At 37.2% G+C, this 15,808-nt stretch overlaps 1 protein-coding gene across 4 annotated transcripts; it reads right to left on the minus strand.

The window, feature by feature from the left end:
* Positions 1 to 3,100: 3,100 nt before the first annotated feature.
* LOC147862809 (uncharacterized) lies at positions 3,101 to 15,547 on the minus strand. Of its 4 annotated transcripts, XR_015529980.1 has the most exons (29): positions 15,084 to 15,547; positions 14,692 to 14,913; positions 13,781 to 13,940; positions 13,606 to 13,698; positions 13,386 to 13,506; positions 13,128 to 13,290; positions 12,863 to 13,037; positions 12,434 to 12,568; positions 11,846 to 12,325; positions 10,816 to 11,503; positions 10,668 to 10,732; positions 10,454 to 10,573; positions 10,044 to 10,280; positions 9,895 to 9,942; positions 9,627 to 9,791; positions 8,703 to 8,846; positions 8,556 to 8,618; positions 8,250 to 8,360; positions 7,900 to 7,983; positions 7,771 to 7,818; positions 7,606 to 7,680; positions 7,437 to 7,532; positions 5,927 to 6,007; positions 5,732 to 5,803; positions 5,604 to 5,648; positions 4,366 to 4,449; positions 4,185 to 4,288; positions 3,724 to 3,929; positions 3,101 to 3,578 (listed from the first exon to the last, which is right to left on the minus strand). XR_015529980.1 is itself a non-coding variant. In XM_087321672.1 (28 exons), the coding sequence occupies exons 2-28, from the start codon at positions 14,910 to 14,912 to the stop codon at positions 3,812 to 3,814; spliced, it is 3,996 nt and encodes a 1,331-aa protein (XP_087177798.1). In that variant the 5' UTR covers position 14,913; positions 15,098 to 15,547; the 3' UTR covers positions 3,101 to 3,811. The 4 variants fall into 4 exon arrangements, 3 of the variants coding, with proteins under 3 accessions (XP_087177798.1, XP_087177799.1, XP_087177797.1); XM_087321672.1 differs by having other exon boundaries at positions 3,101 to 3,929; positions 15,098 to 15,547; XM_087321673.1 differs by having other exon boundaries at positions 3,101 to 3,929; positions 10,668 to 10,736; positions 10,820 to 11,503.
* Positions 15,548 to 15,808: the final 261 nt, after the last annotated feature.

Raw genomic sequence — 15,808 nt, forward strand, 5'->3', positions numbered from 1 at the left:
CAATCTCAATTAAATCATCACAACGTGAAGTTACCTCTTGTTTGTAATACAACTCCGACTCTTAGAAATGCACATCTATGCTCACAAATAATCTCTTCTCCACTGGACTCCAAAATCATCATCATGCTTTGGGACATTCATACAAAATCATCATGCTTCTTGTTACATCTAGAAGATGTCTATTCTTCCTCTCTGCTACTTGATTTTGTGTCGGAGTATATGGGCACGCAATTTGCTATTGTATTCCTTAATTTGGTAGTTATGCCCTAAACGTAATGTTAGCATGCTCTATTCCATTATTAGACCTCAACACCTTTACTACTGTACCATATTGAGTTTGAACAACTCTATGAAAATCTTTAAAGCAAGCAAATACTTCATTCTTATTTTTCATCAAATATAACCAAGTAACATGAGAGAAGCAGTCAATGAAAGAGACAAAATTTCTATATCCCTTAATAAAACTTGAGGAACACGGTCCCCAAACATTGGAGTGTATCACATCAAACACATGGGGACTCCTATGACCTGAACTAACATACCCGGTTTTAGTAAGCTTACCAAATTCACATGCATCACAAACAAGTTTCGATTTATCAGCCTTTTCAAAAAGGTGTGGATACACCCGCCTCAAAACCCCAAAAGAGGTATGTCCCATATGTACGTTGGTGGTAAAGCATCAACAAGTTCTCACAACTCATTTTAGATCCCCTTACATTTGTTCCCTCTACCATAAATGCTAATGCTGAATCCAACACTTCACGATCCAAATACCATAGTCCATTATGCCATGTGCCAATCCCAAGTCTCCGACCTTTCCCTTTCTCTTGGAATGTCACCTTGGGAATACCAAAAGAAACAACACATTTTAGTTCGAGTATGATAGAACTTATGGATAATAGGTTTATTGGGTATGAAGTAGCATGCAACACATTAGACAATGTCACAAAGTCGGTTACACATTTCACTATACCTATACCAATTACAGGTTGTGTTGTACTGTCAATAGTTTGAATTCTCTCTGGTATTGTTAAGTGAGTATATGAGGAGAACTTGCTAGCATTACCTGTCACATGCATAGATGCACCATAATCAATTATCCATTCTGGTGTAGAGGCAAGAGTATGCGTGTTACTAGTACCTTTGGCCGAATAAGCATAGGTAACAATGTTACCCCTTCGCATGAATGCGCCTCTTTGCTTCCTCCTAAGTTTTTCTAAGAGAGCTTGATCCTCTTTGGTGAACATCACCTTAGCTCCTTCCTCTTCTTCTGCTACCATCAGGTTTGCATGGTGACCTCCTCTTCCACCTCTTCAACCTTCGCGACCGCGACCTCTAGTTTGTCCACGTCCTCCATATTCTGGATGCCGAGGTGGTGGTTGTGTTCCCATCAAACCTCCAAACACTACAATCTTAGCATACTTCGTGTATTTCACCAATGTTTTCACTTGTTCAATTTTGACAACACCTCATCCATCTTCTCAACCTAGACTATCTGTTCTCTCCTCTTCTGACTTCGTTTCTAAAGTCACCTTTCATTCACATAGTACTGTCATCCTAGAAGGAGAAGCCTCCCTTTCCTCTCTTGGATTCTATCTAAATCCCTAATGATAGTGAATGATTAATTATAAACTAATGAGAAGGTGATGCTACATAAAACAACCTTCTATGGTCTTGTAACGTATTGATTCATTGTGTATTCTTATTGTTAAAACTTAATATACATACTTATGTCATTGTGTGTGTGTGTTTATGAGAGAGAGAGAGAGAGAGAGAGAGAGAGAAAGAGAACTATCATCTATTTCTCCAAATCTTTTACATGGCATCATAGCTTGAGACCATTCTTTTGTATTCATTATTTATTATGAAGTAAATTTTTTTTTAAGGTAAGAATATTAAGGTAAAAAGTGTAAAAAAAAGACATAAGAATGTTTTGATAACATACATATTCGTATGAAAAAGAATGTTGCCAATGCATTCGAGTATATTACATACTATGACATAGTGTCTCATGAGTCCTTTGGTTGTCAATCAATTTTTAAACAATAAAGGCCACTCCAAAAAACTTGTTAACCTACACCATTCACATTTTCACATGACATGACTTATAGACCATGGTTGGCCAAAAGAAGACTATGTCTAACAATTACATGGTGTTGAAATTAAGATCGGTAATTGTCTAAGAAAATCAGAAGTCATGCTTGTACTACTTTTAACTAATTATTAGTAGATTTTATATTTTAAATCATATGAAATGCATGCTTCTCAGTGCTAGTCCATGATATTATGATCAGTCTGCGATGTCCAATCGGTTTACTATCTATCTATATAGGATGATAATGATGGTCCCACATATCCTCCCTTGTTACCAATGCCACTACAGAAATTGTAGCATTTTACTAACTTTGACATTCATCCTAAATAGCATTGATTCATACTACATCATCATCCTAATGGATAAACACTTACATTACCTTCTAAATAAAGAGAAAATATTGCACAACATCATAAAAGTAATTGTTCACCATGACTCAAGTTGACAAGATATACATCAAAGGCAAAATATCCCTACAAAGGTTTCCTTAGATAGATAACTTACCTCCAAAAAGATAATGTAAGTATAAAGAAAAGAAATACAAATTTAAAATAATTATTAATACTTCACTTCAAGCACAGGTCAAAGGATTATGCATGAAATACCATAAAAAAACACAATAGCTCAACAATCCAACAATCAATGTCATGTCTAGTGTTAGGATAGCAGAGATGTATTCCATAGGAGGAACAGTCTCCATGTTAGGAGAATTTTTAGATCCAATTGGTAAAATATAAGCTAGTACATTTAAGCGAGTACCTTCCAACTTCATTCATCTAGCCTTTTTACCTTAAAAAAAACTCTTAATCCTTCGGCAAGAATTCCATTGAAGAGCAAACTTATTTTTATATCAAAACAAGGTCATAGTGAGTTTTGCAAGACTTCTACTCAAAATTCTCCAGATTCATCTGAAAGATCAATTATGTGCCTATGGCAAAAACAGCTCATCCAAATCCATGTGAAACTTCACTAGAAGTTCCATACTTCCATATGTTACTCGATACATTTAGGCATGCAATTTCTTTTTCTTTTAATGATTGATTGAAAGCCATCTCCAGCAGGCATGGCAGTTGAGCTCCCAAACTAGGGAAAAGGCTAAACCAAAATATTTTAATATACAATCTGCGGACTTGAGTAAAATAGAACACCAGTGTAAAATAGTATGTCTTCATATACAGCTTGCAGCAGAGCCTTCAAAACAATGCCCATATACATTACAAAGGTTGAAATTTTTGTTACAACTTGTCATGAACCCAAGGGTGAATATGATTGGACTTGGAATATCCAAACCTTCTTCCTCTCGAAAGGGTCATATCAGTACTTAAGGCTTTAGAATATTTGAATCCTCTTTTCTACAAATGAAATGTAGAGGCTCATATTGAGCAGCACAGCTCCAAATCTCAGTGTTTCTGGCTGACCAATAAAAATGACTTTTTTCCCTACTGAAAGATTCTGAATCAAATACAGTGTTTCAGCTTTTTTCCTACCAAAAGATCCAATCAGATACAGTATTTCAGCTATATTTTTACTACTGAATCAAAATCTTGCATTTCAGCTTTTTTTTATACTGAAAGATCCAACTCTGTTTGGATCTCCGAGGCATAATTTCCAGCAACAAAAAACCTTACCAAAATTGCAATGTGCTTCATCTGCAAATTTTTAAACAGATAAAAGCTTCTTGAATGCCATACAGGACCTTGCACCATTATCATAGGTTCATTCTTTGTCCATCCTGATAGCATTGGTCGATGACACATCAGGAAGAAGTTGTCGGGATGTAACCACCTCCGGAGGCACATTATCTTGCACTAGCCCCAAAACGGCAAGTATGGACCTGATAACAGTAAAAACCCATGGAAAATGATACGTCTAATACTTCAGAAAGCGGTCCAGGTGCCCATCTACCATCTAATAACTAAGCTACCATTATTAGTGCCTGAAAAAGTGCCTAGATACCCATGGTTAAACTTAAAGTTCAGGTTCAAATGGCAAACAATAACATTTTGGGCATCTGAGCCCCAAGACCAAAAAGACAAACATTATGAAGCAGAAGCTAATTTCCAGTGCATCAATTCATCCGTAGATATACCTTGGCAAAGTGTTCCGCACACTTGGTTTATTAGCATGTGCTGCTAATGGAGCTCGTAGATTAGGATGCCTAATTAAAGCTTTCTCCAACTGCTGAGCTGGAAGCTGTTTAAAACAATCATTTGAATCAGGTTGCATTCCATTCTCATGTAATAAAAAGTTGATCACATTGCATAACATACCTGTAACAGAACATGAAACGAATGTGGTTGGGTTTGGTCAGCACACTTCAGGAACCCAATCCACAGATTTGGCCATTTCCATATCTGCAATGACAATAATTATACTCCATGTATTGCAACAAAAAAGAACGAATACATCCACACGCATCACAGCAAACAGGGACAATTACATTTACATATACCATTTATATTGCAATAAATCAGAACAAACACATCCAGGAAGGTAACAAAATGGTTGCCAAGCTCCGGCATCCACATGCATCACAGCAAACAAGGAGAAATACATTTACATATACCACTTGTATTGCAGCAAATAGGAACAAATATATCCAGGAAGTTTCACAAAATGGCTGCCATGCTCCAGCATCCACATGCATCAAAACAATCAGGGACAAATACATTTGCATATGCCACTTACATTGCAGCAAATAGGAACAAAATACTCAGGAAGGTTGACAAAATGGCTGCCACACTCCACATGCAGCATAAGAAACAGGGACAAATACATTTACATATACCACTTGCATTACAGAAAATCGGAACAAATATATCCAGGATGGTTAAGAAAATCGCTGCCATGCTCCTGGATCCACATCATCACAGCAAACAGGAACAAATACATTTACATATTCGACTTGCATTACAGCAAAAAGGAACAAATACGTTCAGGAAGGTTACAAAATGGCTGTCACACTCCAGCATTCTCTTCCCCCATTTAGAGTAAGTAAATGGAAACAACTTCTCTTTCCATGGTTCTCATGTCACGAGATATCATTGAAACAACGGGTGATTCAAAAGTTTCATGCTTGTTATTACTTTCTCCTTAATTGCACTCTTAAATGAGGGTTTTATTTTCCGCTTGATGAATGTCAAGGAAGAGATGAAAAAAACATAGTAACAAAATTGTCTTTTATAGGTGTTCTACGCCTCTTGTTCAGCCATACATAGTAATCATGCCATACATACTTAGTTCTTATGCCATGCACGTTTAAATAAAGCAAACAGTGGTATAAATGGGTTTATTATAAAACTATGTTGCATTTTCAATGGTTCCTTTAAATGTGGATTTTGCTCAACACATGTTCAGAAGATTAAGAGATGGGCTAAAAAATAACAGGAAATTTGTCATCTCTTTATAGTTCTCGTGCCAAAGACTTCCCATTAAGCACAATTCAAATGGGTTAGCATAAAGAATGAGTTGTTCCTTTACTATCCCTTAAATGTGAAAAGGGTCGTACCTGCTTGGTTATAAGACGAGAAAGAATCTCCATGACAAAGCTAACCTGCAATAAGGAAGACAGTAAGGAGCAATAGGACAAACCAAGTTCAATTTCTGTTCCAATAACTATAGAAATTCAATAAATACCAATGACCGAAATGATCCAACTGCCAGAATTACAGTCCGCATGAAGAGCATTGGAACTGGAGTCTGTTCCACCTGCAAGAAAGACAAGTATTTTCAAAATGAGAGAAATATTTTTCAAACTCATCAATAGCGTTCAGTTAAAGAATTAGATATGATACTGGATGTTAATGCCTTAATTTTCTATCTTCAACTTACAAGTTGGTTGAGAACTTTAGCTAAGACTTGTTGTGTGAAGACTGTTCGCTGTTGGAAACAAACTGCACAAGCTTCTTTCACCTGGAAAAGAAACCACTTATATATAAGTTGACATAGCCAGTGTAAAATAATGGAGAAAACTTATCAGCAGCATCCTGACACAGCAAACCTGCTTCAACTTATCTAGCCACTCAGAAAATGATGATCTCTATGCCAGTAACCTCTCTGTTTTATGTATCTTCCATACTCCACAGAGCATATTAAACTTTGGGATTTCAACTTACCGTAAAGCACTAAGTATACGTGATTACATTCTTGATGGCATTCTACATTAGCTTTTTATATCCATAATGACTATAGCTGTGACCAATGAGGCAGAACCAATACAGTTAGGTATGCTCCTTTTCATCAAATCAACTTACTCATTGTGTTGGACCTCAAAGGGGTATTACGAAGTATTGCTTAGAAACATTGATGACAGCCTCTCCTTTTATTGGTTGTACAAGTGTGGCCCAAATTTTATGGATGCTGCAGTGCAGAGTTTGCATATGATGTATTTAAAAATGAAGTGAAATTTCGGTGAATCTCAGGTGGTTGCATAGGAAGCTCTTTCAATATCCTTTTGCCATTTCTGTTCATTGCCTTCTAGGAGAAGGCAGAATACCTTCCATAACCACATTCACTATGACCCAACAACACATTTCTTGCAGCAATCAGCAATGGCTCTTAAGAGACACATTGTAATTACAGTATATCTAGAGATTAATTTCTACATCAGCCATTTCTAACCATTTCTACCTAGACCTGCTTTTTCTGAGAAATAAAACAGAATTTAGGACAACGGGAAGTTAACAACAGCACTTTGATTTGCAGCAAGCAACATAGATAAAGGTGTGGAAGTTGCTTTGAATCAGTACTGCTTTCATTAAGGCGAGGACCTATAACTCTCTGAATACAAAAACCATTAGAAAGAAGCAGAATTATTACAATAATCATGTTATTGCCGAGGACCGTCCCAATCTAGCAAGAAACAAACCAGAAAACTTCTAATCCAAGTATTCATTTAACAATTTAACATTTCATTCATTCATTATAAGCCAATGACAGACGATCAGAATCCACACTTTGCACTGCTATATGATATCATCAACACTAAAAGTAAAAAATTATTAAAAATGATAAAATACAATGTCAGTGTCAGTGTCGGTAGAATGGAATTCTTTCGAAAAGGGGGAATGCTTTGTAAATGAAAATTTACAAGTAGCTTGAGGAATGGGATGTTAGAAAGGAACAATGTCCATGGATGCTGCGAGCCTTTGCACTTAAAGAATATTATAAAAAAAGATTGAGGCTCCCAGCCAAGTTTATTACAGATGAAAACTGAGATATTGCTCCAATGAACAAAATGAGACTGTAATGGCAGCCAATGAGTAAACCCTACAGCTTTTATTATAGGCTTTTCTGGAGACGAGATAAAAAATTTTAAATCAGTTATCGTAGATAAAACTACCATGGGCAGAGGAATATGGTCTCTTTCTGGATCAATCCCATGAATTGCAATAAGGACCTCTGCTGGTGTCAAGGCAGGACCTGTGTGTACCGAACCCTGCATAATCATTAAGAAGAATATGAGATATTTACAATTGAGGGAAAACAATAATGCAGGTTTCATGGAATACCTGAAGAATACGATCCAACGCAGCCTTAAAATCTTCAGATGGAAGAGCAACAAGTTGTGGAAAAATAGGCAGAACCTTCATGCACAACATAAAAATGACTTGCATATCTCAGGAACAGTGACATTGAACAAATGAAGTTATTTGTAATATATCCTTAATATATACCTCTTCTTTTGATAAGGATGACAAAATTGGAGTCAAAAGCCTTGCATCCTGTTGTTGATCAAGTAACCAGATTATGATTACATTAGATGGATTAGAGTTATACTAATATACTTTCCAATCAGAAATTACCTTTAGTTTGGTCTCATATAGCCGCTTAACCACAGCAATTAATTCAGATGATGGTGGAGCTGATTCAGTCAATAAATGCAAAACCTAGCACACAAAATCCTACACACATCAGTCTTGAAAAAGGGCATGAAGCCATGCAAATTCATTGTACCATGCATCAACAAGTGAAGAGCAATCAATGTGACTAATTGGTCGCGAAAATGCTTGTTGAAAACCTATTTTTACCCTACATGCATACAAGGTAAAAACGGATAATCACATAATGATCATCTTTATCATTCTTAGGACGTCATGCATCCACTGTACTGCCATTATTATACACAGAAAAGAAGAGATGAAGTGATATAAACCAGAAGTAGCAAGTTTTTGCTGCCTGTAGGAGGATCTGATATCAACTGCAAGAGCTCTGGCGATGAGGGACCTATAGTTCGTACAAGAACCGGCATATTCCTGTGAGTTGCCTGCACAAACATACGAATTTAATACCATCACAAACAACTCGAAATAACAAGTTTCTTCCAAACAAAATGTGTCTTCCTCACATGTGGGATTTGATATACTTCCACGCAACACCTTGTACCTTTTAGGATTAGACAGAAAAGCTTCACAGTACAAGAAATTTTTTAACTACGTGGAGACAGCAGAACAGAACATACCTGCTTCACTGCTTTAGGTGCAGATTCATAAATACTAAAGATTAAACGAAGAAGAGTAACTCTCTGTGTACACAACAAACAAGGACTGTCAGATTGAATTCAAGTGCAATTTTTTGCTATTAAAGTTTATTCACATATGCAAATTACCTTGGTACAAAGGGCGAAATATAAAGACATGCACCGTTGTGCCTCTTGTAGTGACACAGGCGTCCTTGCTTTCTGTTTATCTTCTTCCCCATCAGATCGAGTTTCAGCAGCCATATCAACAAAAACATCCTGTTCCTTTTTAACCTGAAGATAATTCAAGGTCTTTAAAAACTTCTTAATATATAGTCACTGCAGATAAGCAAAACCAAAGAAAGGCTTCATATCAATCTAATTCATTGTTGACATGTGGTAAACATAATGACATTGACAGGATCTGCCATAGCACTGGTACATTAACAATCATTGTTCAATCATGATATTAACAAATGAGCCAACATTATGACAAGTCATAGTATGCATGGATATATAGCAAAAGGTGCTTATTTCTAGGCACAGACTACTATGCAAAGCTGCACACAACCTTTAGGCAATGATTTTTTCTAATATAGGAATCGAAGCAAGCATAGCACAGTACCCCAATTTGTTAACTAAACTTTTAACAATACTTGGATTTAATGATGAAGAGATAGCATAGGTTTTATACCCAAAATAATGGTCAACTGTTATTATAAATATGAGTTTGGATTTACATGTTTTCTTTCCTTCCTTTTGGAATCCCTTTTTACTGTCCAAAGCATAGAGCTCACATATAAGATTTAAATGTGATTACTTTTCCATTTTCTTCTGCAATAGTTCATATTTGTTTGGGTATCTAAAAAAACTATTTATAATTTAAACATGGATTATGCAGTAAATATTTTAGAAGCAAGACGTAAACCTGTAATATTGAGGATCCAACCAATTCTGGTCAACATGATCAGACAAATAACTGTCCTGACAATATTGTATCTTAGTGAAACAAAGAGATTACCATATCCATGCATGATGCAAATAAGAAATTTTCCAAAAGCCACGATAACAAACCTGTTCAGTAGGCTGGTTGTCTAATAATGCATCATCACACCCTGAAGTTTTTGCAGCACCTTGCTTCAAGTTTAGTTCCCTTCCCACAGCTGAATGTAGCATGCCGGTTGCAAAATCTTCTATTCTTTGAGCAATATAGTGGAGAGCATAAAGTTTGTTTGCAACCTGTCATTTAGACACCAGAGACTATGATATATTTCATGAGGAACCAAAGATTTTCATCTTCAATCTAAAAACCAACACAAATAAGAGATACGAGTTGAAATACCAGACGTATAGCCTTTGTCCGCACTTCATCAAATTCATGCACTGCACACTGAAAATAATGTGACGGAAAATCAATCAGTGAATTCAGGGGCAATATAGGTGAAGAGTTAGCTTTAATTCAGGAACACATCCAATGTAAAAGGCAACAACCTTCAGTGCAATCTCTAAGCACTTTGAACGCATTGGAGGCCGTAGCAAGATCAGAACCCAAACAGCACTTAAACCTTGAGTTATTCGATCACCATTTGGAGGCTGAAGACTCTCCTTAGCTGGGATACACAGTGATTCCAACAGTTTCAGAGCTCTGTCAGGAAGAACAGGCGCCTCTCCAAGCAATTTGCTTAGCGACTTGTCTGTAGGTGGAAGTGTATCCCGTAGTCCCTCCGCCTGCAAAGATATTCTTAACAATGTCAGGTTAAATGAAATACAGCTTCCTGTCTGTACCTAAATTGGAGAATTTCACCTGACCCTGAAAATTTGTGGAGAATAAGAATATTTATAAACCTAAACTTGCATTCAGTGGACACAAGCTTATAATGCAGTTTTCTCTATAGACTCACCACAGCAATGAAGAAGAATTCATAATCTATTGAGGCGATTGTTCCTAAATCACCCTCATCTGTACAAGACGCCTTCTCAGCACATAATTGGTAAAGTATGTGCATTGAAAGTTCATGACCCTTCAAAATATAAAAAGAATGATGTAAAGTACAGGGATTGAAAGTTTGTGTCCCTTCAAAATATAAATTGAGGTACGAATAGTTTCTGCAATACCTTATTGTTCACATAGTCCGACAGTATGTATTTCAGTAGAATACTCGCAGCTTCCTCATTCCCATCTGTCTGGAATTGGACAAGTAAAAAGTTGTCATGGAAAAGAGAATCATTGCAAACTAATCAACATAAAGCCGCAAGGATGTACTAGCCTGGGAAACTAATCGTGCCACCAGACTGAAGCATAAATGACTGCTGGTGGCAGATCCAGCCACCTTATAGCTTTCCAAAATACGTAGCATGATCATCTTCCATAATTCTGATTGTTGAGCATCAGGAATATGCACTGACGGCGTTACTTGCACACTGGCTCTCAATGCCATTTCTGAATCTTCAGGTTCTATGATATCTGTTAATCCAGTTGTATTTGCTTCACCAACTCCAGGGGATAAGTCAATCCCATTTTCTTCAATGTCCATAGGCTCAAGCAGCAGTGTATTGTCTTCTGTGTCTAGAGGACTGGGAGGTGTTGAAGGTTTTACAATAGTTTCCAATGATATGGCCAGACAACTTTGCTTTGGTTGTGAAGAATCTACATCTGGAATGATGGCATCAAGCAAGGAATCATCAGATGTACTTTCTAGACTTGTTTTGGCTTCATGAATGCTTGGAGGGGAATTTATCTCCTCAGGAATAGAAGATGCTACGGCATTTTCCTCTTTTATGTCCCCAATTATCGAAATGCTACCAGGACTACTACATGGTTCAACTGCCGCTACACTTGTAGGACTTGGCACATCTGCTTCTTGTTCCTCACTCTTCACTGCAATGCTTACTGAAGGCTGAGATACAGCAACTGATACAGCTACACGACGGGGGTCCAGCCGGCGTGGATCCTGAGAAAATGAAGTAGCAAGATCAAAGTAAATCTTATGCCTTCACAATCAAAGATGTGATTACCAACCACAGATAGGAGACGAATCACCACATTCTATTTTATATACAAAACATAATACATAATCATCATTGGTATACTATAAAAACCTATAAGATTACAAATAACCATCCATGCAATCGACGATAAATTTGAAATACACCATGCCAATAATGATTTACAAATAATCAGCTTTAGATTATAAACACAAATGCAAGTTCTTGTTAAAGTTTAAAGCCAATTGAAATTTTACTTTTGAAGCCAATTAATTAGCATTCTCAATCAACTAGAGCATTGTCCTTACTCTGCGTGGATCACGGCGATGATCAACAGATGAAGGAAGTTCTGATGCAGGTGTTGATTGTATAGTTAGTCCCTGTGGCATTTCAGATCCAACTGTGCTTGATTGCACCCCAGTGATGCCAGAGGGTAGAGCAGGTGCTGTTGATGGTAGATTTTTCATGTTCTCTATTACCACATCCGCAAGCATGTCAGGTGGGAGGCTTGTGATCAGCAGCTCAATTGAAGCTGCTGCCCTTTCACCTTTTGCAACCAACGCTCCAATTATATCAATCATTTGCTGCAATTGTGACACCTCATTATGAAGGGTTGATTCTGTATTGACACCTTGACCATTAGCCCCACTGGTTTGCCTATCTGCTGAGCCTTCCATCATAGTATTTGATGTGGGTCTTATGCGTTTTCCTGAGTTTTCCAAGTCATTTGATACACACCCATTCTCTTGCAAAGGTCTCTTGTGGTCCAATGGTTGTAAACTCTCATCCTTACATTTCATGATAAGGAGAATCAATGGGCTGGCAATTCATTATGAGGTTCACAAAGTACAAGATATAATGTATGCATCGATCAAATGAACACAAAGAGTGTTAACCTTTGGTAGACGTGCCTCACGAAAAGCTCGCTCCTTTTCTGCATTTCGAAGGATTCTGTCAGTCTGTCGAACAGCTGCTTCAGCAGCATCCCCAGCATTCATTGCTTTAAGAGCTGACTTCAACTGCTCTCTCCACTGCCAGTCAATATCACACTTTTAGTCAAATCTGCTAATTTTCAACTAAAACATACAGAACAAGAAAATGACAGATTGACAGATCAATAACTAGCAATATCTATAAAAGCATTTCAGAGGGAGACTTTATCATTGCTGAACTACCATTTCCTTTTCACAAAAGCTAACTCTATTTCAACCCAGAGAAGCTTAAATCTGGTAGAATTAAGCACAATTGTTTTCAACTAAGGCCTAAAATCATTTTCATAACAAGAACCAGCAACCAGTAAAAGAAAACATGGAGGTGGCACTTACAAGTCCAACACCAGAATGTGTACATTTGAGGAGATTAAGAAGTGCATTTTTTACTGCATGAATGACACTCGCCCTTTGAGGCCCTTTCATCTCTTCACAGATTGGGCCAAGCCCGATCAAGGCAGGCAGAATTCTCCCATAAGTTGCATACCTCCGCTTTGCAATGGAAGCCAAACTGAACGGAAAATCTAGAATCAGAATTGAAAATGACAACGTCCCAAAATATGCCATGTTCTCCTTATCATCAATCCAAAAGAAAACCAACCTGTTTACAAGCACAATGGCAACAGGACCAGGTAGCTTTAGAAAATGTTGTGCTTGAAGTTGATCAAGAAGGTGTGCAAGGTTTCCATCAGCTTCCCGTCCCAATTGTTCAGCATCAAGAATAGGGTGTCCACCCACCAGCCAAGAAATATTAAAGATGTGACCTATCAAAATCCATTCTTTCAGATCCAGTATTAAAATAGTCATGAATTATACAGCATTTTGATTTTTTTATATGTGATGTATTCTTATTACTTACCATCCCAATTCTGTTGTGTAGGAGGTTGTGATGCCCCATTTGGATCTGCTGTGAAGAGGAGAATTGTCATTTCTAAGAATTTAATTGTTAATAGCTGCAAGCCATCACTCTTACTCTGGATCTGCATTCAGGGGAAGACATAGACAATACGCAACATTCAGAAGATTAAACAAGAATTTCATTCAGAATCTTATGGATAGTGGAGAATTGACTTTTTTACCTCTCTTGCCATGCCATATATAGCATCCTTGAGTGTGATTAGAGAATGCCAAGATTCCTCAAGAAATTTGCCAACACATCCACCATAGATGCCCTTATCACATTATTCCAAAAGGTGAGAAGGATTAAATGAAGTTAACGACAGTCTGAGTTAAGTTTCAACACAATTCACATACCTGCTTAGCCACCTCTAAAAATGTGTTCCCAAATAGATTAGAACTAGCTGAGATGGCATGTCGTACGACTGTTGGGGAGTGATCTGATAAAAGTGTGAGAAGAACAGGAACCATTGCTGCATTGCGTTCTAAGTGCTTTAATCCAATTTCTTCGATAACCCTATAGAGTATGGAATAGGAGTGTTAACAAATACTATGTATCAGTGGCCTTGAAGGCCAGCTTTATAAAAGATACAATTGATATAAGACATGTATCTGTCTATATACACTTGTGCATGATAAGAAAAATGTTAAACTTCGGTCGCGAATGCCTCCTAATTGGAAAGGGGTCTTTTAATGTCTAGATCAAGCTTCGCCTTAAATTTCGAGATAAAATAGTGAAACCCGAGATAAATACTAGTTCACTATTGGAACCTCAGCCATTGGTCATCTAGCATTAGAATCAAAAAACTGAAAAGTGAGATTAACACTAGAGATCTTCTTCATTATCGAAGACTTGGAAAACAATCTTCCAAGAATAGACTACTTTCAAAATGCAGGGAGAGAGAGAGAGAGAGAGATTTTAAGATATTAAATGGTCAAGGTAGCTTTTAATTGTATCGGCAGTATCATTCTTCAAATTTAAGATATATATATGTGCACACACACATATATATACATCGGTGTGTATCATTTGCGTGTACATGGTAGTAGGAGTCAAAAAGCAATCAATAGATGTAGAATCATTAGAGAAAAAAACTACATTTAAGTTGAGTGAGCCTGCTAGTATTAGAGGCACCTTTACATGTGTGAAAAGATAAATCACTATACTTCTGTTGAGTCTACCAGGACACTTACTGGGAAACTCTACAGACTATATTCATCATATAGAAAATCAATCAAAGCAATCAAGAGATAGATAAGACACTTACTGGGAAAGGTAGCTTTTAATAGGAACAGCATCATCATTCTTCAAATCCATGAGCAAAGGAACAAATTCGTGTAGGAGAGACAATGCATCTTTATTCATGACCATCTCTTTCAAGCTTTTCAGTATGTCTATTTTCGCAGACACATCTGTTTGAAGCTTCAAATCGTTGAATATGGCCATAGCTTGGTCTCTTAGAGAACCCATAACGCCCACCATTTCCATGCTAAAACAAAGAAAAAAAAAATTCTACTACTTAAAAAACAAGTTGTATTCATATTCCATATCGTCTTCTACAAACTAAGTTTCATTGATATCCTCGACACTATTACAGAAAACAACAAAAGACAAAATCAGAATTACACTATTTTTCAAATACATATTAAAAATAATTACCACAGTTTTTTAACCTTTTCTGCAGCTAGTTGAGAGGGAACGAGCCCAAATGAAAACCTGTCTCAGAAACCATGGAAACTAGCTTCAGAGTTCGTATAGAACCCTAATAAGACGAATCCATGAAAGCACTCAATCGAAGTAACCACGAAACTCTGTTTCAAAATCCTAATCTGAAGGAAGATTAGCGACCGGTTTAGGCTTTTCTCTGTGCTTGCCCTGAGCTCATGGAAACCCCCTAATTCAAAAGACCCCGGAACCCCTAATTCCGAGGAACCCACGAGAGTTGCCCTGAAGGAAGCATGAAAGCGCTCCTGCAAAACCCTAATCTGAAAGGAGAGTAGCGTAGGTCGTTTTTTTTAGGGTTTTCTTTTGATCTCTGTATGAGTTTAGAAACGCTATCGCCAAAAGAGAAATTGAGCTCTGAGGAGGGAAAGAAAAATCTTCCGTCTTTTCTTTTGGCTCTGTAAGCATACAGAGATACAACAATACATATATGTATATGTATGTTATTATTTCATATAGATTATAATGTGAGTTTTTGCATCAAGTAGACGGTAAACCATGCATTCCATGAAACTTAAAGAGGGTGGGTTCTGAGCCTCGGATATCTATCTATCTATCTATACCAAAGAGGGAGATATCCATCTATCTATACCAAAGAGGGTGGGCTCTGAGCCTCGAAAATCTATCTATCTGTACCAGAGTCCTAACTTCTCGGTACAAGC

The sequence above is a fragment of the Azolla caroliniana genome, unplaced genomic scaffold, assembly GCF_043228905.1.
Source record: "Azolla caroliniana isolate FFs.n. ecotype wild unplaced genomic scaffold, voAzoCaro1.0.p SCAF_6, whole genome shotgun sequence".
Taxonomy (NCBI): Eukaryota; Viridiplantae; Streptophyta; class Polypodiopsida; order Salviniales; family Salviniaceae; genus Azolla; species Azolla caroliniana.